This window comes from Notothenia rossii (assembly GCF_949606895.1).
Source record: "Notothenia rossii genome assembly, chromosome: 3".
Lineage (NCBI taxonomy): Eukaryota > Metazoa > Chordata > Actinopteri > Perciformes > Nototheniidae > Notothenia > Notothenia rossii.
Window position 1 is genome coordinate 66,968,067 of NC_136901.1, and position 24,320 is coordinate 66,992,386.

The 24,320-nt window shown below is 40.1% G+C and overlaps 1 protein-coding gene across 1 annotated transcript; it reads left to right on the forward strand.

Annotated features, from left to right (window-relative positions):
- Positions 1-394: 394 nt before the first annotated feature.
- Positions 395-23,725, forward strand: zdhhc2 (zDHHC palmitoyltransferase 2). Its single transcript, XM_079672822.1, has 13 exons — positions 395-759; positions 4,386-4,412; positions 5,429-5,523; positions 6,606-6,726; positions 7,415-7,484; positions 7,583-7,615; positions 10,755-10,875; positions 11,600-11,732; positions 12,230-12,356; positions 19,928-20,020; positions 21,266-21,381; positions 22,426-22,507; positions 22,584-23,725. Exons 1-12 carry the CDS (start codon positions 633-635, stop codon positions 22,464-22,466), a joined length of 1,104 nt encoding a protein of 367 aa, XP_079528948.1. The 5' UTR covers positions 395-632; the 3' UTR covers positions 22,467-22,507; positions 22,584-23,725.
- Positions 23,726-24,320: the final 595 nt, after the last annotated feature.

The window sequence follows — 24,320 nt, forward strand, 5'->3', positions numbered from 1 at the left end:
CCACCTGTGCTCTTTATGATTGCTTGCACACACTCTGAGCTTACTGGCTATGCAAAACAGAAGGAGGCGCTATTTCTAATTTGAAAATAGTACAAAAAAAACCAAATTTTTGTTGTATTTTTTTGTGGTGAAAAATAAAAGTTTTTTTAAAACAAAGTTCTGTAAAAAACAGTTGCCCGAACAACAATAATGCGCAAAAAAAAAAAAAAAACAGGCATTTAAGTAAAAAGCATATTGAAACAGTTGCGTTTTATGGCACCTTTGGCCTTCCAGACATTGAACCCATCTGGTCACGGTGTAAAAAAAAAAAAAGTGCCATGCTTGCAGCATCCCGTGGACGTCATGGCAACCTGTGGGGAGGGGGGGCAGCAGGGGCGGCGCTGACTGTGCGAGCTGTCTGATATGTTGTTGTAGTCTGCACGAGAGATCTGAGCTGGACGATCAGAGCGAGCATTGCAGCAGCAGCATACTGTAGGATGTTGCGTCTGAGCTGCCGATTAGGCTGATCAGAGCCGGAGCTACGATGCAGTGGCAGACTACACAGGAGAACACACACACTCACACACACACCGACTGAGGAAGAGGGAGTAATAAGAGACGAATGCGCACGAGAAATGATCCGCTCCTAGACCATGGCACCGTCGGGCTCGCGTAGTATCAAGAAGGGCTGTCAGAGAGTTCTGTACTGGATCCCGGTCCTATTCATCGCCCTCATAGTGGCGTGGTCATACTACGCCTATGTGTTGCAGCTTTGCATAGGTAAGAAACCAGCTGTCTGCGTAGTATGAGGAGGAGGGGTGTGTGTGTGTGTGTGTGTGTGTGTGTGTGTGTGTGTGTGTGTGTGTGTGTGTGTGTGTGTGTGTGTGTGTGTGTGTGTGTGTGTGTGTGTGTGTGTGTGTGTGTGTGTGTGTGTGAGGGGGAAATGCCTCACACTGGTGTGTATGTTTTTGGTAATGCAGAAAACTGCCTTTTGGTTAATGCAGTGTGTGGACAGTTTTAGTAGCATGACAGCATTTTCAACAGGAATTGTCAGCATATTGAAACAAGGAAGTGGCAATGGTGTGGTCGCATGAAAAGCATGTCCTTTTTTTTCAACAAACAATTAGAAGTATTTTTCCAACCTGCTTTTATTGTGAAGGATATTTTATGACAAATAGAATGAATGTACAGAACAGCATTCTGAAATGAGATTCAATATCTGTGTCCAACACTAGTCAATCAGCACTATCTAAAAGACTTAGTGTAATAGCTTCAGGCTTATCTAGTCGCAGAGCTTCATTATCTGGATCTATATCCTCCACCACAACACAACCGGCATTATCTATTGGCCAGAACTCTGACTGTAATGGCTTTAGAGTCAGGCCGGCCTCCTTCCCTCACGTTCCATCGGCTGCTGAACGTTGGATGGTCGGTTCCAGACGGCGAGCTTCCTTCTCGGTGAGCCGTGAATACAGAGTTGACCTGGATATTGAGTTATGGTTTCTAGGATGTCTCAGAGGAGTCTCAGCAGCCAACTCATGTGCTCTATTTGGCAGCATCTCAGAACACTCAGAAATCAGATCTCCTCTGTGAAAACGTGGGATGAAATGGAGACGGTCTAATGGGACCAAATAGAGGAAAACAATGCGAAGGAGGGGTTGTTACTCATTTTTATCTTCTCCAAATGTAGCTAGACATGCGGTCCAGCTTTTACTGTAAGAGAACACCTGATCAGTAAGATTTAGGGATTCATGTCACTTGATGAGTATGGCGACAAAGAGATGCATGACAACTACAAAAAAGATTTAAAAAACATCCACAGAGGGATGCATCCAAGACCAAAATAAGATGTGAAAACCGCCCAAAGACAAAACAAGGACACAAATGGAGCCGACATGACATGAATTGGATGCAAAACAAACACAAAGAGACAAAAAAACAGAATAAAAGATCCCAAATTACCAACAAGAGACGCTAAATGTCCGGAAAGACATGAACATCTACCCCAAAAAGGCAGAGATTGACCATACAAATATGCAACATGACCACAAAGGGCTGTACAATGACCACAGAATGTAGCTTAAGGCCAGAAAATATGAAAAATACCAAGGAATGTAAGACTTAAATAGAGCACAAATAGACGCAAAATGGGATGCAAAACAACCACAAATAGAGAAATAAAAAAACAAATATATGCGCCATGACCTGGGCTATATACAGTCTATGGCCATGACCAAAAAGGTTTGCAAAATTACTACCAAGAGATGTTAAAGTCCTGAATGTGATGGATAAAACCACAGAGGGATGCAAAATACACCACAAAGAGATAGAAAACTCAAAGATGTAAATGACAAAAATGTTAGAACATGACCTCCAAGGGATGCAAAAGGACCATCAAGAGACGCTAAAGATCCGGAAAAATTAAAAACAACCACAGAGGGATTCAGAAAAAGACCAGAAATTGGTGTAAAACAGCCACCAAGACAAAAAGACAGCACTAATGGATGCAAAGTGACGAAACAGGATGCAAAACAACCAACAAAGGGACCTAAAAAAACTACTGAGACAACAAACAACTACACAGAGATGCACAACAACAATAAATGGATGCAAACACCACAAGCAGAGGAGGAAAGCCACAAAAGATGCAATGTTTAAAGTTTTATTTGGCATTTATTAACTGCAACAAAAATAATATCGCTATCAACAATGTAGTCCGTCATGCCCCCCCCCCCCCCCCCCCTCTCCTACCCGTTCAGAGTTAGAGAACACCATGTGTCTGTTGTGAGATATTAAGATATCCTTAATTACCGCATGAGTCATGACAGAAACGCCTTTTTGAACACCAACTTGTTTTTGCAATAGAACAAGAGCGACACTGTGCTGCGTTCAGGTCACATGGGACAGATGAAAACAGCACCGGGGCAGGACAGCGGTCGCTTGGGGGCCAGCATGTGTTCTGCAGACAGACACAGAGACAGTTGTGTGAAAGTGTCGTCAGCTGATAGCTCTCGTTCGGCCGCTGAGTTAATCCCATTGTCTGCCTTATATAATTCAACCCCAAGCGATCTGCATTTGACCCACTTTCATTCAAAGCACCAAACGTCAGCTTTTTGAACAGTTTGCCCTTTTTCAGGTGGAAACATTTGGAATCAGGTGGTCTCGGTTTGTTCAAATCCATGTGTGGTAGGACATTGTTGTAGCAGTAAAGAGGAAAAGATACGGAGAGTAGTACAGCGATGCTTTCAAAGACACTTGAATATATATCCCTGCACATGCTCTTAATCACACGTACACTGATGCTTCACTCTCAGACTCTGGGGCTGTAAAGCTGGCAACACGGCATGCACACGGTTTTTGGCTGAATGCCTCGATTCAGCTCCAATTGGCTCACCTCACTGTGTGTGTGTGTGTGTGTGTGTGTGTGTGTGTGTGTGTGTGTGTGTGTGTGTGTGTGTGTGTGTGTGTGTGTGTGTGTGTGTGTGTGTGTGTGTGTGTGTGTGTGTGTGTGTGTGTGTGTGTGTGTGTGTGTGTGTGTGTGTGTGTGTGTGTGTGTGTGATGCCTCCGAAGATGGATGATTCTCCATGCTCAGCTAATCATTGCTTAGATATTGGAACAAATAGAAAGCCGTGTCAGCTAAAATCTTTTGTCTTTTTTCATGTTCGAGTCCAGATCTCTAGGTGGGTGTGTGTGTGTGTGTGTGTGTGTGTGTGTGTGTGTGTGTGTGTGTGTGTGTGTGTGTGTGTGTGTGTGTGTGTGTGTGTGTGTGTGTGTGTGTGTGTGTGTGTGTGTGTGTGTGTGTGTGTGTGTGTGTGTGTGTGTGTGTGTGTGTGTGTGTGTGTGTGTGTTTTCAATGCACAGCAATGCGGATCAAAACGAGAAACTGTTTTGATCAAATTGTAGTTTTTTGTTGGTACCCATTCATTTCTGGGACACCAATTTTCCCAATAAGGAAACATGTTTAAATTAAAAAATAATATTACAAAAGTCATGAATATGATCACATTTCGATTGTTTTATGGTGTGTTATAATGATAAAGAAATACAATTGGTCTATTGATCCCAATCAAGATTGTAAAAAACCCTTGGAGAATGGAACCGCAAGCTTCTTAATGGCTTATATACTGCTCAGACACTTTTGTGATTTATTTAAAAAAAAATGTTTTGTAAGTATTTTCCCTCTAAACAGAACATAAGAAACATTTAAGTGAATTTTGCAGCATAGAACTTCATGAGTGTGCTGTGTATTGATTTTGTGAGTGCTGTTGTATTAGGGGTTCAGAGTCAGTGCTCTTCAATATCCCATGGAAAAATGAAACGCTTACTTTCCCTATGTTGAGATACACACTTCCTGCAGGTCGCATGTCAAGCTTTTCAGAGTTCTCTTGTCTTTTTTCCTTTTCAGAGTCGATCGAGGGCATAGCAGAAAAGGGTAAGTGTTTAATGAAGCTGTTAACATCAAGAGGAAAGTTTTTTCTGCTTCTGTTATATGTGGAGTTGAGTTCAGACCAGAGGAGGTTCAGCAGCATTCAGTCTGGCACAGGCAGCCCACATCTAAAGTCTATAATCAGCCTGTATTAGCTTCAAGTGTGTCATAATGTTTCCTTTAATCACCTCAGTGATATGTTTTAATACCGGCTTTTATCAAATATACATGATGCAACCACAGAGCCCAGAAAGAGACCGAAATAGTATTGCTTTTTATTATAAGCTATATACTGTATATGTCTGAATCCTACTAACAGTGATCTCCTCAGCATGAATCTAATAACTAATGATCCTCAAAGTTAGTTAAGAGTATGATATGACAATTTAAGAGTGAATTATAAATGTGTCTAAAAATGTGGTTTATGCCCAAAAAACATTCAAATGAATCAAATTCTCACCACTACTCTACTCGTCTGCAGTGCTAATGAGCTAATGTTGGCATGCTATTACACTAAAATAAGATGGTGAGTATAGTTAACATTGTTTATGTTAAACTTCACTATGTTAGCATTGTCCTTGTCAACATTGTAATGTTAGCACCTCAAAGCACCACTTTGCCTTCACAGAAGTAGCAGGGCTGCAGACTCTTAGTCATCATTTTTGGAATATAAATAAGGCACTGTTGGCATTGCCTTGTAATGCAACATATAAATAAAATGTTATATCGTTCACTGTGATGGTCGATTATAACTGCCGTAACACAAAACTGATGTCATTACTGAATATTGTAAAATCACACCAACTGCTCAGTGTTACATTTTTAGAGCTGACTTTCTTTTTCTTTCCTTTCACTTTCTGAACATGACCCAATAAGACAGTGAGAGATTAAGACAGAATACTGAGTCGAAATATTTTGTTTTTGCAAAATAAATCATATTGGATTGCAGCATTGCTATGAATATTCAGTGAAGCTGACAGATAGATGCTGCTGACGACTTGTTTATGATTTTCTGCTTCCAGTGATATACCTGCTGGTGTACCATGTCATCTTCATCATGTTTGTGTGGGCGTACTGGCAAACTATCTTCACCAGGCCCATGAACCCCCTGAAGGAGGTGAGCGCGTGTGTCTGCGACGCTGCGTTACTGACGCATGCTGGGAAGTGCGGATGTAGGTTACAGCCTCCGCTTGTGATTGAACACTGCATTCAGACTAATAACACTTTCCAGAGGAGGTGCCTGGAGCTGCTCTGTAATGGCTCTGATCCTGACAACAGCACTTCCACACACACACACACACACACACACACACACACACACACACACACACACACACACACACACACACACACACACACACACACACACACACACACACACACACACACACACACACACACACACACACACACACACACACACACACACACACACACACACACACACACACACACACACACACACACCAAGATAAAAGCCACTTTTGCATTTACATTTTCGAGGCGAGAGCTTTCCTCGAACGCTGGTTCACATGAGGTTTTCAGATTTGAATAAAGTCACTTTTCATGTGTGCCGCGCTGTTCGTTATCATCAGACTTATTTGTTTCAGCTACAATCGCCTATAAATTGCCTGATTGGCTGAAAGTAATATAAGCTCTGTGCTAATTTGCTCCCATTTGCTTGCTGGGGCAGAAAGAAGCAAAACTAATGGAAGATGCAGAAACCTTTCACCATACTGAGCTACAGACGAGGGCTGCAGGAGTTAGACAAATATAAATATAAAAAAGAAAAAACACATATGTAAAATAACGAGGTGTTCCCTACTCTTCCAGGGTATTAATATGATGTAGCATTGATTTGGAGTTACTGGATCACATGACACAGAATATATAAAAAACGTGTTTTCCAATCAAAAAAATGTCATGTTAAATATGCTCTCTGGGATACTGGTCTTTTTTACCTTGTACCAAATAGTGTGCTTACTGTGATTTAGATATTGCACTAATCCATACTGCAATTTGAAACACATTTAAATTAATCGTCCAGACGTTGTGCTAACATCTCATCTGAAAAATCATTTGACTGTTTTGACAAATGTGACGATACCATTCATTAGAAATAAGAGAACTGATTGCAGAAATCAGTGTTGCTGTTGCTAAATCACAGGTGCTGTTCTTCTTTCCCTCTGCCCTGCACAGTTTCACCTGTCATACTCTGACAAGGAGCTGCTGGAGCGTGAAGATCGGGGGGAGTCTCAGCAGGAGATCCTGAGGAGGATAGCCAAGGATCTGCCCATCTGCACCCGCACCAACTCTGGAGGTACAGCACACTGCTGCTGAGGCACAACAGCAGGAGAACTTTACACCAGCTGAGGGAGAAGGGCTTAGATATATAACATGAGTAAAAGTAGTAATGGGAAAGTTTAGGAATACTCTGTACAAGTATAAATCCTGCATTCAACATTTAACTTAAGTAAGTCTAAGCATCAAACTATACTTAAAGAGGCCCTATTATGGTTTTGGGGGGTTTCCCTTTCCTGTAGTGCGTTGCTTAGGTGTGTGTGCGGTCTGCAGAGGCCATGATCACACATTTCCCTCCAGAGGGAGTTTCTCTCAATTTTTGTATTCCCTTCCAAATTATTTGGAAAATTGCCTTTGAATAGAAGTGTAGTAAAAATAAAGTAGCATAACATGGACATAGTGAATTAAAGTACAGGTGTTTCAATATTGTATTTAAGTACAATATTTGATACGTTATTATTATAGTACTATGTTTGTCCCCTTTTCACAACCCAATTCCTCTAGTTGTGTTCATGTATGCAACAGTTATACACCAAAGCGCATTCCTTGTTTGTGTAAATGCATTCCCTCTTAACGTGTTTCTGATTCCTGATTGAGTAAATGAACAAAGATACTTCCCAATACTGGTGTACGTTGTTAAATATAAAGTGTGGTCCAGTTTTGAGTTGCTGCTGATGGCTGTGATTGGCCCGGCTGTGTCTCCTCAGCGATCCGTTTCTGTGACCGCTGCCAGCTGCTGAAGCCTGATCGATGCCACCACTGTTCAGTCTGTGATAAGTATGGCTCCCTCATGCACCATACATAACACCATGTACTGCACTCTGACAGGAGAGAGGGATTCAATTCCACTGACGTCTGACCCTGCTGTGTTTCAGATGCATCCTGAAGATGGATCACCACTGCCCATGGTACGTAGTGACAACCATTTTAAACTAATGTCAGTGACACTTGGCTAAAGGGAGACATGGCAGGTGAATCTAAAATATATCACGTGAAATGTCTCCAGTGTATTAGGAAGATCATGTATTCACATTTTTCTGAAATGCAATGTTTTAATAATGCAAATCAGTCATTATTACATTACATGTCACTTGTTAGACGCTTTTATCCAAAGCAACATACATTTAGTACAATCCCCACAGGAGCAATTTGGGGTGAAGCGTCTTGCCCAGGGACACAACGACATGCTGACTGCAGTGGGACTCGAACTTGCTATCCCCTGATTCAAAGTTCAGCGCACTAAGTTCAGCGCACTACCCCATTGAGCCACATTTCCTCCAACATTTACATTATCTTGTAAAAAATGTGCTCATTTGGGATGTAGCCTGCTTCAAAATGATTGTGTAATTTGGCCAAAGTAGAATGAAATGTGTTTGCAGAGGCTCATTTTCTTTGTGTCACTCCATAAATAAAAATTACCGCCATTAAAAACAAAATTAATAAATTGTTTTACAAATTAGTCTATTAATGATATATGAAAATGAAGCCGTCTGTAAACACCTTTTAGAATATAAATACACTGAACAAAAATATAAACGCAACACTTTTGTTTTCGCTCCCATTTTTCATGAGATGAACTCAAAGATCTAAAACATTTTCTATATACACAAAATAACCATTTCTCAAATATTGTTCACAAATCTGAAAAAATCTGTTATAGTGAGCACTTCTCCTTTGCCGAGATAATCCATCCCACCTCACAGGTGTGGCATATCAAGATGCTGATTAGACAGCATGATTATTGCACAGGTGTGCCTTAGGCTGGCCACAATAAAAGGCCACTCTGAAACGTGCAGTTTTGCTTTATTGGGGGGGTCTGGGGGGGTCCGAAAACCAGTCAGTATCTGGTGTGAGGGTTAGGATTAGGGTTAGGGTTCGGGTAATGTTGTGAATCGAGTGGCCTGTGTTCGTCGTCCATAACATACGCCTGCCCATACCATAACCCCACCACCAACATGGGCCACTCGATTCACAACATTACCCTAACCCTAACCCTAACCCTAATCCTAACCCTCACACCAGATACTGACTGGTTTTCGGACCCCCCCAGACCCCCCCATAAAGCAAAAATGCATGTTTCAGAGTGGCCTTTTATTGTGGCCAGCCTAAGGCACACCTGTGCAATAATCATGCTGTCTAATCAGCATCTTGATATGCCACACCTGTGAGGTGGGATGGATTATCTCGGCAAAGGAGAAGTGCTCACTATCACAGATTTTTTCAGATTTGTGAACAATATTTGAGAGAAATGGTTATTTTGTGTATATAGAAAATGTTTTAGATCTTTGAGTTCATCTCATGAAAAATGGAAGCAAAAACAAAAGTGTTGCGTTTATATTTTTGTTCAGTGTAGGAATGAAACTCATTTTGATAAAACAGCCTTTGAATATGTATTGTAAAACTGCATATATTTCACAGTTGAATAGGGTTATCATTTTTAAACTAATATATATCACTATATAACCTTCCCAATTGATCAATTACATTAAGGACAAGCAAGTTCTTTGAAATCTTATGTTTAAACATTGAAATAAGGCATTATCTAATTCTTACATCTACAAATGAATATAGAGAAAATATTCTGAATAAGCTTGTTTGTATTTCTTTCTGAAAGAACATGTTTTATGGAAGTAAGTGCATGACAAATACGCTTTTGCCTAAGGGTTTTTTACTCGGGCTTAATGGGAATGATTTTTTCTTCACTTTCCCATTAGCGCTTTTAAACACATCAAATGGAAGCACAAGGAGCTTGTTTACTGGACAAATATTGATACTGTTCTCCTCCTGCTGAATGACACATTCTGGAAACGGGGGAGACAAAACAAACCAGTTTCATTTTCGCCAAACATTGGTTTATCATGGAAGTAGCTAAATATAAGAATGCAACATGCCATCGGCTCACACATCAACAGGGTCATTTGTTGTTTTCTGTTATGCTCTCAAACTACCAGTGGCCTGTACTACGAAGCCGGATTTTCGTTTAACGAGCTAACTTCAGGGAAAACTCTGGGTTTCCGGTCCTACGACGCTAGTTCACTTCTTACAGGGCTAGATCTCCATGGCAACTAAATGCTGAACGGCTAACCTGCTCCGGAGCAGGTTAGGTTCCAGGATAAGAGATCAACTCAGTGAAAGCACCGCCTGCTGACCAATCAGAGCTCCGTGTGCGGATTTTAAAGCTTTCAAGTCATATTACAGGAGAAAGGAAATACAGAAAAACTGCCGTCACAGGAAAGACGGCCGGCAAAAATCAACTGACTGTGTGAACATGAAAATGAATAGAATATCAACTCCCATCTTCAGAGCAATCGGACTATTATAATATTAGCGTTAAGAAAGCTTACTTAAATATCTGCCACAACATAAGTAACCGGATCAAAGTAACATTACGTACAGCCCGCTGCACTGTGAGTGCAGACTTCGATGTGTCCCATTATCATTCATATCACATCATAATGTATCATATATTTCCTTATCTGTGTCAGCTTCTTGAGCCCGAATGGTCTCAACCATATTGCATCAGTAACGTGCACTTGTTGTTACAGCAGGATCAGTTTGTGTGCTGTGGACACGACCCGTATATTTCCGCAAGCCGTGATCTCAATATTTAGCATTTTGCTTATTATTTCATTTAATTTGCTTACTTCAACATGATTTTTCATGGTGGGGCTAAGGTGGGGCTAAGCCATTTCTTGGTATGGCTGTAGCCTACCCCAGCCATACCCTGCCGCCGTCACTGCGGGTAACTCAAACATATCCAGGGTATGTTGAACTGGATTCGTAGTACAGGCCTCTGGTCACCTTATTCACAAACTAATTGGAGGTTTATTAAAAAGTTCGGCCAAAAAAATCTGATGGATTTATCTGTTATGTCTCAGAAAGAGCTTCATATAGCATTCAAATACAAATAGGTGCATATCCACAAAACCCCTAAAACCCTGTCACCAATATTTACCGTTCTTCAGTTTTCGACTCATTATCAACATTCAGCAGACTTGATGTACTAGTGATAACATTTCCCTTCTCTTACCTCCATCCTCGCTGCAGGGTGAACAACTGTGTGGGGTTCGCCAACTACAAGTTCTTCATGCTGTTCTTGGCATATTCGCTCCTCTACTGCCTTTTTATAACCGCCACAGATCTTCAGTACTTCATCAAGTTCTGGCTGGTAAGTCTGGCAATACTACCACAACACAAAAGTGTTGGCACAAAATATGTCAAATCTAATCTGAATCAATCTGAAAGCATTCTATGTTGAATATATTTATGCTATTGATTTCTTTTAACAAGGCTGGAGGTAGAGCACATTTCCGTCTGAGAGAGTATCGGGTATGGATCAACTAGTTAGTGGCACTGAAATAGAAACAGTTTAAAGGAATAATTCAACCACAAAATAACAAATTGTATATTGGTTACTCCCTCACTGTTACCTTGAAATAAAAGTTGTTTTACATGAATCCATGGTGAACAAAGAATACAAAAACTGAGACAAATCGTGATGGAAGTAAGTAAGTGCAAATTAATACAAATCCAAGACTCAGCTGCCCAATCGCATGCTAACTACTTCCAAAACACATGTGTTTTTGCTAAAACAGGAAAGCATGTGACCCATTTTTTGGAAATGTCCAAAATGATAAGGCTTTATAGTAATTGCCTTTGATATGTTGTGTCATTTACCTTCACCGTTTTTGAATGTGTTCACCGTACAGGCATTGAAGTTTCCTTAAATTATTCAATGTAACATGGGGAGATTCATTTAACAAAAAATAATGTTAGAGGTGAAGTATTCCTTTAATAAGCTCCTCAAGAACACCAGTAGAGTAGAAATCCCTTAGGTCCCACAGCCTCAAAGTGTCTGCTCTGTTGATGTTTTGGCTGTTACTCCCCCTCAGAACGGCCTCCCAGACACTCAAGCTAAGTTCCACATCCTGTTCCTCTTCTTCTCGGCCTCCACGTTCTCCGTCAGCCTGGCTTCTCTTCTGACCTACCACTGCTGGCTCGTCTGCAAGAACAGATCCACTCTGGGTAGGTGCTTCCTGCCTGCGTCTGTGCTGTAATTATACGGCGTCTGTTTACTCTGTGTATCTGCTTTGTCTTTGCTCTGATGAAGATGGACGTCTTGTTGTGTTTTCCTCTCAGCCAGTCTCCATCCTTATCAGTCATTTGACGAGCCTGTGTTGTCAAACAGCAGTTTCTCATTATATGTGCACAGTGGCACTTTGTCCGTGTGTTGTGGAGATTGGATTATCCAATGGAGTATGTTACAGTGTAATGCAAAGACACATGGCTCTGAGCAGTAAGCAGCTTAGTAACAGACACTGATATGGAGAGTCACACATGGTGGCACAGCGTCAGTTCTGTAAAACAAAGACACTTTCATTCACAGTTTGTTGCAGCCATTCAGCAGTTCATGAGTTTTCTGAATGAGCTCCTGCTAATAGTCTATATAAAGACTGAGAGGGAGTGCTGAATGAATCTATCTCCGTGTCAGACTCACTTTTCTCCTCCCTGTGTCCTCTCAGAGGCAGTACGTTCTCCGGTGTTTCGCCACGGCACCGATAAGAACGGCTTCAGTCTGGGCTTGAGTAAGAACTTCCGCCAGGTCTTTGGGGATGAAGTGAAGTACTGGCCAATTCCTATTTTCTCCGGGTAAGGTCCAATGGGCATTATATAAATAAAATGATATTCACAAAAAAACACCATAAGATTGAAGGAGATAGTTAGGATTATTTGGGGTAGGATTGTATTAGGTACCTATCCATAGTCAGTGTATTACGTGCAGTAGATGACAGTTTGGAGAAACAGACAGAAGTACCAGCGCATTATAGTCTGCTATATTTACAATATTTACATATCTTTACCTTTCTGTCAGACCTTTTCTGACGGGGGACAGAAGCTGTTTTCTTTACTCCTTTTAAAGTCCTGCTTCCCCCATTCAAAGCAGCGCATTGCTTTACTACCTTCTGGTACTTTACTCCATTTCTGCTAACTGGCATTCTTACTGCCATCTGCTGTAGGTAATACTATGACTATGGATAAGCACCTCAAACAACCCCACTGATCCATCCCTTTAAGGAGGGTAAGCCAAATAAATCTGAAGCACGTGTTAATTATTTATAACTTATTTTGGAAGGTTGTTTGATAGTTAACTAAACCTGATGACTGACAAGTCTTGAGTCTGGACTGAAGGGCAAGCCGGTCCAAAACGGCAAGAACCATTACTCCATGAAACTGTAGACAATGTCAGTAAAACTGTTAAGCACATTATGTGGATATGAAAAGTTTATGAGTTATGTTATAATGCAAATTCAGTCTAGCATCACTATGCACAGCACTGGTACACATTGACTTTAGAGAAGTGTTGAACCAGGGGAGTCTTCAGCTCGGGGATCAGAGAGTGCTGTCACTTAGTCTGAAACAAAATGGTTCAAAAGAGGGAAAAGTCTCAGGAGATGTGTGAGCATTAGCTCCAGTAAACAACAACAACACCGCTGTGAATTCATGCTGAAGCTCCAGCTTTGACGATATCGCTAATTCATTCTGCCCGAGTGAATACTATTTCACATTTACAGCTTTTTGGCATTTGATGTCCAAACATTATCCCCTAATATAATTCCTAATAATTCATCTATAAAACTAAATATGTTGTTGTGAAGAACACATCAGATCCATAGACTGTATATATAATTGACGTAGTGTCCGTGACGTCACCCATACGTAGGTTTCGGCAGAGTTGCTGAGAAACCCCTAGTAGGTGGCAGTCGAGAGCCGTGACTTTTATACCTAGGCCCTCTGACCTACCCCTTCCATCGAAAAAAGAAGAGTTATTACATCACAGCGTATACTTCAGCGGAATATCAAAACTACGGCCCGGGGTGCAAAACGCATCAATGACAGCGACCCTCTACCACACAAAACAACACCATTTATATTAACACCTATCATGACAGGGCACCCACAGCCAAGTAACAATTAAAAATGAATTAAGTCGGCACGGCGGCCCACATTGAAAATGACTTAGGCCTACCTTTGATGATCAAATCACTTAAACACAAAGTCCATCCTCCTGTCCTTTTGGATGAAGCACTTGATGGCAGATCATGCAGCTGATCCTTTGCCACTCCAGTTTATCATTGTAACTCAATCTTGAAAATGACTCGGTTAATAATTTCGCAATGATGTCATCACTATCACTGAAGTGAGCCATCATGAATAAACTTATGCTAATCATAAATCTATCGATCATAAATCTATCGATTCGATTTATGATTCAAAAATAATAAAAGTAGGGTAGACATGTGGATATTATCCGGCTGAACAAAACTTGCATTTATCTAACAGATTAGTTTTCCACAGACCTTATTTCGAGCTATTTTCCAAAATCCTCTGGAGAAATCACACCGCAGTACTTTTCCCACTTTAGTTCTGATATAGTTCCGAAAGGTCGCGTTCACACCAAAAAGAGCCGGAACAAAAATTTGTTAATCAGAACCTTTTTTACCCCCTTTTCCGTCCCTGCTAGAGAGCAGGGACTTTCGTGGGAGAAAAAGGTTCCTATGTCTGATTGGCTGGGCGGAATGCAAACCACGCCCCGTAAAACTCCCAAAAGGTTTTGTGAAGCCGCCATTTTATTATCCTTGCATTAGCATTATTAGCATTAGCATTAGCCCAGCGCAGAAACAGAGAGACTAACTTATTGCAACACAAAAGAAAACATGGGAGCGATGGAGATGAGGAGGTGTCGGCGTTCTGGCGATTTACTTGGAAGGCTTCCGTAGAAGCTGCTGGGAGTCTCAGCAGCTTCTACTGAAGCCAGTCCCCAACTTCGGGGACTTCCGGCCGGGGACTTCGGGTGGCAGTATACGTCGTGAAGTTGTTTGCGGCCGACCAGTAAACCCAAAGCAGAAGAAGAAGAAGTGACGTCAGCGGCTTCATTTGCCTAATCCACCCCCAGGAACTGATTCCGGTGTGAACGCGATCTGTGAACTAAAGAGTTATCATGAACCTTTGTGGGAAAAGTACTGCGGTGTGAAAGCGCCTATTGCTTTTCTGTCGAGGGAACCCGAGCGCAGCTTACTTCCGGGTTTTAGGACGCATCACTGCACCTCTTTATACACATGCATAAACTTCACAGCGGGCGGAACTTGTCATAAAGTCCGCGAAAATAAAGCCCACCCATTTAGAGGGAAGATACGATTGGTCAATTGTACTGTCATATCTGTTCTTCTACGCACGAAATTCTTTATTATTTCCCCTGTTATTTTGGCCCTCTTCTTCTCCCACATTCCACATCGCAGAAACTCAAACATCAAAACGTTCAGCTCGGTCGGGAATCGATGGCTATTACTTTTCTCATTCATAGATTTCATAATTCCCGAGATATAGCCCATAATTCATCAATTTTTAACGTTTTAACTTTAACATTGCGCAGCTCGTTAAGGCAGAGTGCGTGATGTCAGAGTTAGAGTGGAGGACAGTTTGACATTTAAACTGCCATAATTCCCAAACTCTACATTCCTGAGACATAATTTTTCATGACAAACGTAGGAAAACATCTCGTAGCTTGAAAAATGACAAAAAAATAATTAAACAAAATGCCTCTTGAGGGCATGAAGTGACAAAAACTTTCAACGTGTCTCCATTAAAGCCCATTGTAATTTCAGGCTGTTATTTCCTCACAGCAGCAGCCGCACACCTTTAGTTAATCTGCCAAAAAGGCCACATTATCAGTGGTGACTGGTCATTAGAGGCAGGTGCCCCACCTTGTGTCAGCAGAAAGTATTAAAAATAATGATTAAAAAAAAAAAAAATCAAATACATGTTTAATCATCTGATTCGTCTATGCTGTTTTAGTCTGTGTTCTTCTAATTAGTGTCTACAGTGTGTGCCTATTGAGACGTTTTGAGCCATGTGGGACAAAACTAATGTCTCACTGTCTAAGTCAACGGTGACTGTAAAAAATACACTGCGCATGCTCCGAGTATTTTCCTATTTAATGTTTGTGGCAAAAAAATAATGACCATAGGGGCACCGAGCTGCCATCCCCACCATACGTCATCTCACATAATTCAGAGCTGTAAGTATGTGTGCCTCGAAAAGTGTAGTGTGTGAAGAGGAGACAAGAGAGTTGCAGTAACGCAGATTTTAGAAAATAGCTCGAAATAAGATCTGTGGGAAACGTACCTGTTAGATAAATGCACGTTTTGTTCAGCCGGATAATATCCACAGGTCTACCCTACTTTTATCATTTTCGAATCATAAATCTATCGATTAGATTTATGATTCGACTTTTGAAACTACAAGAAGATAAGGAGGACTTTTACGAAAAAGTAATAGAGATTTTTGTCCAGAAGGATAGGCAAATGGACTTCATCTTCAAGACAAGGTAAGACCACCATTTTATTGAAAATGGGATCTTACTTAGGGAGAACAATTCAATATTTAAATGATAAAATTACATTGTTTGGATCCTTTTGTTGAACTGTCTGTTTAAAATTAATCGAAGCATCAGACTAAAAAAGCTTTTGAAAATAATATTATATTTTGATTTAGGTCAAAATATAATATTTGTAAACCTGAAGAGTCAGTGCCAGTGCCTCACCATCCATGAACCTCACTGCAGAATCTTTTATATAGACATCTAAGTTTTTTGTGCCCCACCACTTTTGCACATATAAAAACGCCACTGCACATTATTGACCTGAAACTGCACAAAAAGCACACTTCAGATACTCAAGGTCCTTGAGATGCTTCACGCTTTGAAATTTCACCGATATCTGTTACGGTTCTTCAACAAAACTTTCACATGTAAGAGGTTTATCTCTCATTCAGAACAATGGAAACCTGTGATCTCTGGACACCTCGTTAGCTCAAATATAAACACCTGTGTCATGGAACACGATGATGTCATAACTCCAACTGATATGCTCAGAGCAGCAGACTTCAGATAATGGTTAATGGTCCTGCCCTCAACAGCTCTACGTCAATTATGGGGTGTCATCATATGCCGTTTCCATGGAAACGCATCCCTCTCCATAAAAGACGATGTCGCTTTACATTAACTCCTATGAAAATGTTCAAAAAGTGCTCAAACTTCACATGTGTGCTGACAGTCCAGCCGTGAAGACAACTACAGGACAGTTTTGAGATTTCTTCAAATGCCGTTGCCATGGCAACACAAGGCTCGCCATGAAACACGGTTTTCTCATAACTTCAGTGAAAATGCTCTAAAAGGCCCAAAACTTCACAGGTTTGGTAACGATGCAGCCATCCACACATCAAAGAATATTATGGGGTGTCATCAAATGCCGTTGCCATGGCGACAGATCACTTGCCATGAAACACGATGTCGCTGTAAGTCCAATGGACACGGTCCGATCGTCCCCCAATCTTCACTTGTATATCACCGGTCCATGCCTCAACAGCTCTACGCCAAATCTGAGATCTCACCATATGTCGTTTCCATGGAAACGCATCCCTCGCCATAAAAGACGATGTCGCTATAACTCCTATGAAAATGTTCAAAAAGTGCTCAAACTCCACATGTGTGCTAACATTCCAGCCATGAAGACATCTGCGGGACAGTTTTGAGACTTCTTCAAATGCCGTTGCCATGGCAACACAATGCTCACCATGAAACATGGCTTTCTCATAACTTCAGTGAAAATACTCCAAACGGCCCAACATTTCACAGGTTTGGTAACGATGCAGCCATCAACGCATCTAAGTGTATATTGGGATGTCATAAAATGCTGTTGGCATGACGACAGATCATTCGCCATCAAATTAGTTCAAAAGTTTGCAGTTCAAATATTCTACTGCTTTTCCAAGCCTTTTTACTTTCTTTTCTTCTCTCATCACACATTCAAGCCCCCAGTGTTCATGTATCATTTCAATCTAAATTCTTCACTTTCTTCTTACACATTACATTTCAGCATAGCAATTCAGCGTCAGCTTTTTAGCATAAAGCATTCCCACTAGCAATTTCTTCAGGAATTGCATTCTCTAGTTTGACCTTACTCTCTCATTGAGTTACTATAGCGGGCCCTCTGTGAATGTACAGAGGGACCAACAAGCTCTCCCGTCTTTACATAACTCGCAGAGACGGCATTTAACTATTCACATTCCAACAGAAACTGGCAGATTCAAAGGATTTATTTAATTGGAAATGTTATTTTAAGTAAAATTAAATCAAGTTATTTTGGTAAAAATAATGAAAAATATAACAACACATTTTTTTTTTTTTAAGTTTTTCTTTTTTAATGTTTTCAATTTTTTTTTCTCCAGATTATCTTAGGCCCTCTAGAGCCGTGTTTCCCAACCTGGGGGGCGCGCCCCCCTTGCGGGGGCCCCATAGATTGCAGGGGAGGGCGCCAGGCCTCAGATGATTTGAGGCCAAATATATTTAGACTTTATTTTTATTTATTTATTTTTTTTACATTTATTTTTTTTACATATAATTGTAAGGCAATACATGATTGTCACTAAAAGCCTTGTCTCTACATTACAATAAAATATAAAAAATAATTGATTAATTAATTTTAATAAAAAATCAAGTTAGTAGATATTAAAGGCATAAAAAGACAGAAATGTATAATTCTTTCTTTAATAGAAATGTTTCTTCTGCCCGTAAAGTGTCCAAACCGGGCTTGTCTGGATAAGCGCATTTTAAAAACATAGTCATTGTCCATGCCGGTTTCAGTTTTTATTCATCACAGTTGCTCCGGTCAGATCGATCTACTCCATTTTGTAGATTATTTACGACTTTTGAATCCACATATACAAATCGGAAAAATCCGGCTAACTTTGAACATGTGTTCTAAACAGTTTAATCCCTTTGTGAATTGTTTCCACTTGCGCCGTCCTTTTAATTTCTTCATACAGCGGGAATCCAAATGAATGAATCCTGAGTCCAATAACCGTCAAAGTCACTCCAATAGTGCTCCTTAATTCCGCTTTCATCCTCCTTTAACAAAATACTTCACATTCATCCAGTTTGTGACAGTAGTTGTAGCATTTTTTTAGACTTTTAAACTTTAATTACCGCTGTTGCGCCCCCCCCCCCTCCCCCCCCTTTGTGTTTGTGTGTTGGGGGGCGGAGTCATTTGGGGGGGGCTCTTGCGAAAAAAGGTTGGGAACCCCTGCTCTAGAGGGCCCTGGCGACTTGCCACTGGTAGGCGGAGTCGGCCATTTACTGTACATCTCGACAGTGACGTCAAAGTCTAACTCCCACCTGCTCCAGCCTGATCCAAATAAGGGCAAAGAGGCGGAGCCGAGGCGGCATAAGATAAGTCCGATAATTAAATGAAGAATACTCCTCCAGGCACCAAAACAACAAACACGTCGCAGTTCAAGTTGTGTTCCCCGGATCACCCTCGCAGCTGAGCCCCTGTAGCATCCTGGTGCTAACAGAGCTAACGTAGCTAGCAGACGGACAGAAAGCTAGAAGCAGCAGTCACCGCAGAGACCTGTCCATCAAAGTGACCACGCCCCAAATGTATACAAAAACGTTAAGACCTAATATAACTAAAAGGTGTGCGTTATAAAAAAATCGCTCCCCAATCCATTGTCATGAAGGTGGAATCTAAATATATCCAGAATAATTTTTATTGCATCCATAGAAACATGTTTATTTCTGCTGTAAAGTTGGGCATTTTAACATGGGGGTCTATGGAAATTGCTCCTTTCTGCAGCCATCCCCTATCGGCCAATAGATGAACTGCAGTTTGTGGTACTTCCTTATGGGCTTCCTGGCTCTGCCCCTGCTCTGCCCCAGAGTTTGCGGCTTGATCAGATGCAGTTGTAACTTCCTAAGGAAATCCATTTTGTTACATTATTTGCAACAACTGCTAATATTTGTTCGGTCAAAATACCCTGTTATACTCAAACACAGTAAATAGAGGCAAAAAACTGAATTGAGAGTGCATTTAAGTTTTATTGGAACATATTTTAAAATGTTTTCCCTTTTCCTTGTGGTACTCGTTCACTGTTTTTTAGCTGTTATTATTATTATCCTATAACTGCCACTGGTAGTCCCAGTATCGTCAGTTTGTTATAATAGACTCACTTTAACTTTTTATATTAGCCCTATAATAGAATAAAATACACATATTGTACCCATATATATTTCCTATGTCAACCTACGCTATTGAACAGATATATTTCCAGGTTTTTATTTTTGACATTTTCCAACTCCGTTTTTTTTACGCTTTACTTTCCAGTTTAGGCGATGGTTGCTCGTTCCCGGCCTGTCTGGTGAATCTGGACGTGGAGCAGGCTGCCTCACCCACGGGCTCCACCCCTGTCAACAAGATGTAAGGCAGACAAAAGGAACACACACATCAATTAAAGGAAAAAGTAAAGCACAGAAATTAAAGAGCTGAGTCATTCTACAGAAAAGGTGGAATCTGGGTGATACAAATCTGCTGAAATATATTCCTTCTAAACACATCTAAAACTTGTTAAATAGCAATAACTAACTCTTAACTTGATGAATCCACAACAAGTAGAGCTTAAAGTATTTGTATTATTTTTATACGTTATACAAAGCTTATTTATATAGGAACGTCACTGGTGTTACAGTACGTGTTGCCAGGAAGAAGAGTAACACCAGTGACAATTTGGAGAAAACACTACCATTTTAACAAAATGGCTGCCATATGTCAGACCAAATATGGCTTCAGTCAATATCAAAATCGTTTAACTCTTCAATACAATACATTTTCCCATTCAAATGTTCACCCCTAGGGCTATGACATTAGTAACACTAATGACAGACTTGAAAGACGCACGCATTTGAAGATAAAATGACACCTTCTTTAACAAACAAAGTAAGAAGTATCTGACTTTCCTTATGTCTTTGCCTCAAATGATCTCTTGTTACAGGAGGCACTTCAGAGACAGTACATTATTTCAAAAATAAAAGCGTTTTGTGTAAACCAGTGACGTAATTTTGGGTGATTGACATTTATTGGATATTATTAATAATAATTTGTTTTTTTTTTACCATTTCAGTGTTATATTTAATGTATGTAATGTTATGTAAATATGAATGAGATGTATTTATTGAAAGAAAAATAATTTAAATGAAAACTATAGGCTCCACTTCCATGTATGATCAAAGTGACAAGGCAGTTCCTTGAACTTGGCATTTTAAATAAATTGCAATTTATGTAGGCTATAAAACAACTTTTGAATTTCTTTAATTTTGTACCATTGCAAAGACGATCTCTATTTATTCAACATATATAATGAATGTGAGTATTAGGTCAACGTCATGTATTTTGATGTCTGCAAAATTAAGTGACAGTACTTCCACCTTTTCTGTAGAATGACCCAGCTGCAAAACTGCAAGTCAGCGCCTAATGGTCTATTAACCCTTTAGGTTTAATGAAGCATGGGAATCACCTTGCAGCAGTTACAGTCTTGCAGTTTTAATGAATCATTCAGATCATATATGGATTGCAGGATTTAGGAGTATTTTATTTATAGAAGTAAATACTCCTCCTAGGCTCATGATTTATGTCCATAAATCTGGATATTTGTGTGTGTGTTTACAGTGCAGCAGAGGGACGCCAGTTCCCCTCCAAGCCGCTGAGGGAGTCTCAGAGTCGGCTGCTCACCAGCACACCCTCCTGGACAGAGAGTGATATCGCAACAGACAAAGACAGGAAGGGTGAGATAATGTTATACTATTTATGATGGTTTTTTTATAGTCACTTGCTTAAATAACCCCAAGAAAAATGTTTTTCTGAGATACAGGTTTCTACCAATGTCAGTCTTGATAAAAACTACCAAATATTAAGTCATGATTGTACCTCTTTAAAGGTGGGGTAGGTAAGTTTGAGAAACCGTCTCAAGATACACTTTTTGTTATATTCCATGGAATGCTCTTAACATCCCGATAGCAATGAATATCTTTAGTGCTTTGACAAAAAAATCCATAAAAGAATGTCATCTGTGGAAGCCGTAGTACTGTAAAAAGCACGACCAATCATTTTAGCCGGCCCGGCTAAAATGACTGGATGGCCTACCTGCCTGTCAGCCTTCCATCTGTGCACAAACTTATCTCGTGCCCTCATTGGTCATGTGCGCGTTCGTGTGTGTTGGAGGAGGGGCTTTGTAAGGAAGTGGCAGATTTTTTCCGGTTGTGTATTTTCAAATTTTCTCCAAAATTACCTACCCCACCTTTAATGCCAGTTGGTCTTCATAATGCAATGCAAAACCAAAGAACACAGAAGATTTTCTCTATAATATATGCTAGGAGAATTGGTTTTCACAGTCAGTGTTATTAGCAACAACATTGACTCGAATGCATTTTAATTTACCATTGCAAAAAAAACTTGAAACAGTTGGTTTGCCCATGGGGCAAAAATGGTAGAAAATAGTAGAAAATATTCTTTGTAGTGATGGCTCTAGATTGAATGCCTGATAAATGCTGGTCATAAATGCATGACTTTCAGTGGACCTATTATGTTTTTTGGAGGTTTCCCTTTCCTGTAGTGTGTTATAGGTTTTTGTGCATGTAAATGGTCTGCAAAGGCTAAAATCTCTCCCAAACACTCCTTTACAAGTTGGCCAACAAGTTTAACACAGGCACAACCATTTATTTTATCAAGCAAAACCAATGAATGTCCACATTTAGTGGCTACAATGGCTACATTATTTGTACTATTATTATTCATTTGAATGACTTCAGGAAGCACATGTGTCTATTCAGGTTCCAGTAACCAGGCGATGACCATAGAGCATGAGGCGTAACCTGTGGTGGAGAAACAAGAGACGTTTTCAACCCAGAAGAGGTGAGTTTACAGTCTCATAGAATCTATCCACGTCTCAAGTTATTAAATCAACAATAATATGTCTTTCATTCAACAGGTGTACGGCACCCTCCTCAGTGTTTGTGACTATCAGAACTTGACATGGTGATGACATCATCAAGAATAGTTGTTTCCCATAATTCACCTTGCTTCTGAGAGGTTTACGCGATGGATATCACAGCAGAAAAAAAGCTTATCATCATGATCGGTATTACTCTTTTTGCTATCACCAACAGTTTTTGCTGCTATCCTGAAAGTATTGGGGCTTCAGAACGGGAATTGAAATTAAAATTGCATTTCAACAATCACGTTTGTACATGATAAGCACAGAGCAGCTATGGAGGGGTGTTTTTTTTTAACACTTTGTACACTAGGAGATCATTCTGAGCTGCTATTGTGATACTGTCAGAGAAAAATAAGGATTGTTTATGTCATTCTCGTAGCTTAGCACAAAAATAAAGGCTGTTATAAGTTTGCCAAATGTTTGCACATTGAGTATAGACTAGTGGTGTTAATGTGATGTAAGTGATGTTTCTTCAGCCATTTATTTACTTCAGGAGGGGGGGACTGATGCATGCTCTCATCTCAGGATGTCAACTCAATCACACCCATTTGTAGTGAAAGATGTTACCCCCTTTGCTTGGATTGAACAAAATAAAAGAAAGTGTAGAGGTTAGTAATTCCATTTGAATAAGGGCTCTTCTTACTGGTTATAGCATGAGTGAGGATGTTGCTGTCACACTGCAGGTGCTGTGACAGTGTTTTCCCCTGCCAAGTATCCAAACTACTGTCTGGTACTCTGGTACACGTCAAACTGCTGGACAGAAGCCCCCCGCCCGTCTCTGGAGGCGAGCAAAGCTTCGGTGTAATGCTGCAGCTCTGTTCCTCATCAAAAAGCAGAAACTGTCCTGTTTTTCTAACTCGCAATGAGAATTTGTGGATGTACCGCAGAGCAACAAAAAAAAGGCCCAGCTGCTTCGTACAGGATATTTTCACTTTGTGAGTCTCTTCTTATCTTTGGCTGTAAATGGCTGTTATACTATTGGTAGAATGTATGCTTATTTAAAAAAAGCTTCATTACGACCGTCAGTGTCAATCTATATTTTTCTATTCTTCTCTCTCTATGACTCCAGAGAAAATATTTGTGAGGCGATGTACTGTACAGTTGTGATGCCTTATAACAATAAAGATTATCTCGTCTCCAGCCTCCCGATTCAGCTCTTTGTTGCACTCCAGTGAGGATATCTCCAGAACAGAGCACACTGCAGTCACACTTTCAAACTTTAGTACTCGTATCAGTATCCGTATACCAGTATTAGCGTCTGAATATTAGTATTAGTATCCTAGTATTTGTATCAGAATGCTATTTTTCAAACCATCCTTGTATTATTAGTATTAGGGTACGAACATTACTGTTAGTATCTTAACATTAGATTTGAACTCATCCGGATATAAGTATTTTTTGTTGGAATATTAGTATTGGTATCCAAATGTACATTTTAGTGTTTGAATATTAGTTTTAAATGCATTTTAATGTTAAGTTTACAAATATTAGTATCACAAGATTATTACTGTATGAATATTAGTTTTGAACCAATCTGAATATTAGTATTATTTCCCAAATATTAGTATTGGTGTCCGAATATTGGTATTAGTAACAGAGTACTAGTATTAGTATCCAAATATTAATATAAGTATCAGAATATTACTATAAGTATCCAAATATTAGTGTTGGTATTTGAATATTAATGTTCAAGTCATCCTAACATTAGTAACAGTATCCAAATATTAGTTT

Coding starts and splice junctions, on each gene's coding strand:
- zdhhc2 (XM_079672822.1), top strand. CDS start 633: ATGGCACCGTCGGGCTCGCGTAGTATCAAGAAGGGCTGTCAGAGAGTT. Junction 5,524..6,605: donor CCATGAACCCCCTGAAGGAG/GTGAGCGCGTGT, acceptor TGCCCTGCACAG/TTTCACCTGTCATACTCTGA. Junction 7,485..7,582: donor CACTGTTCAGTCTGTGATAA/GTATGGCTCCCT, acceptor GCTGTGTTTCAG/ATGCATCCTGAAGATGGATC.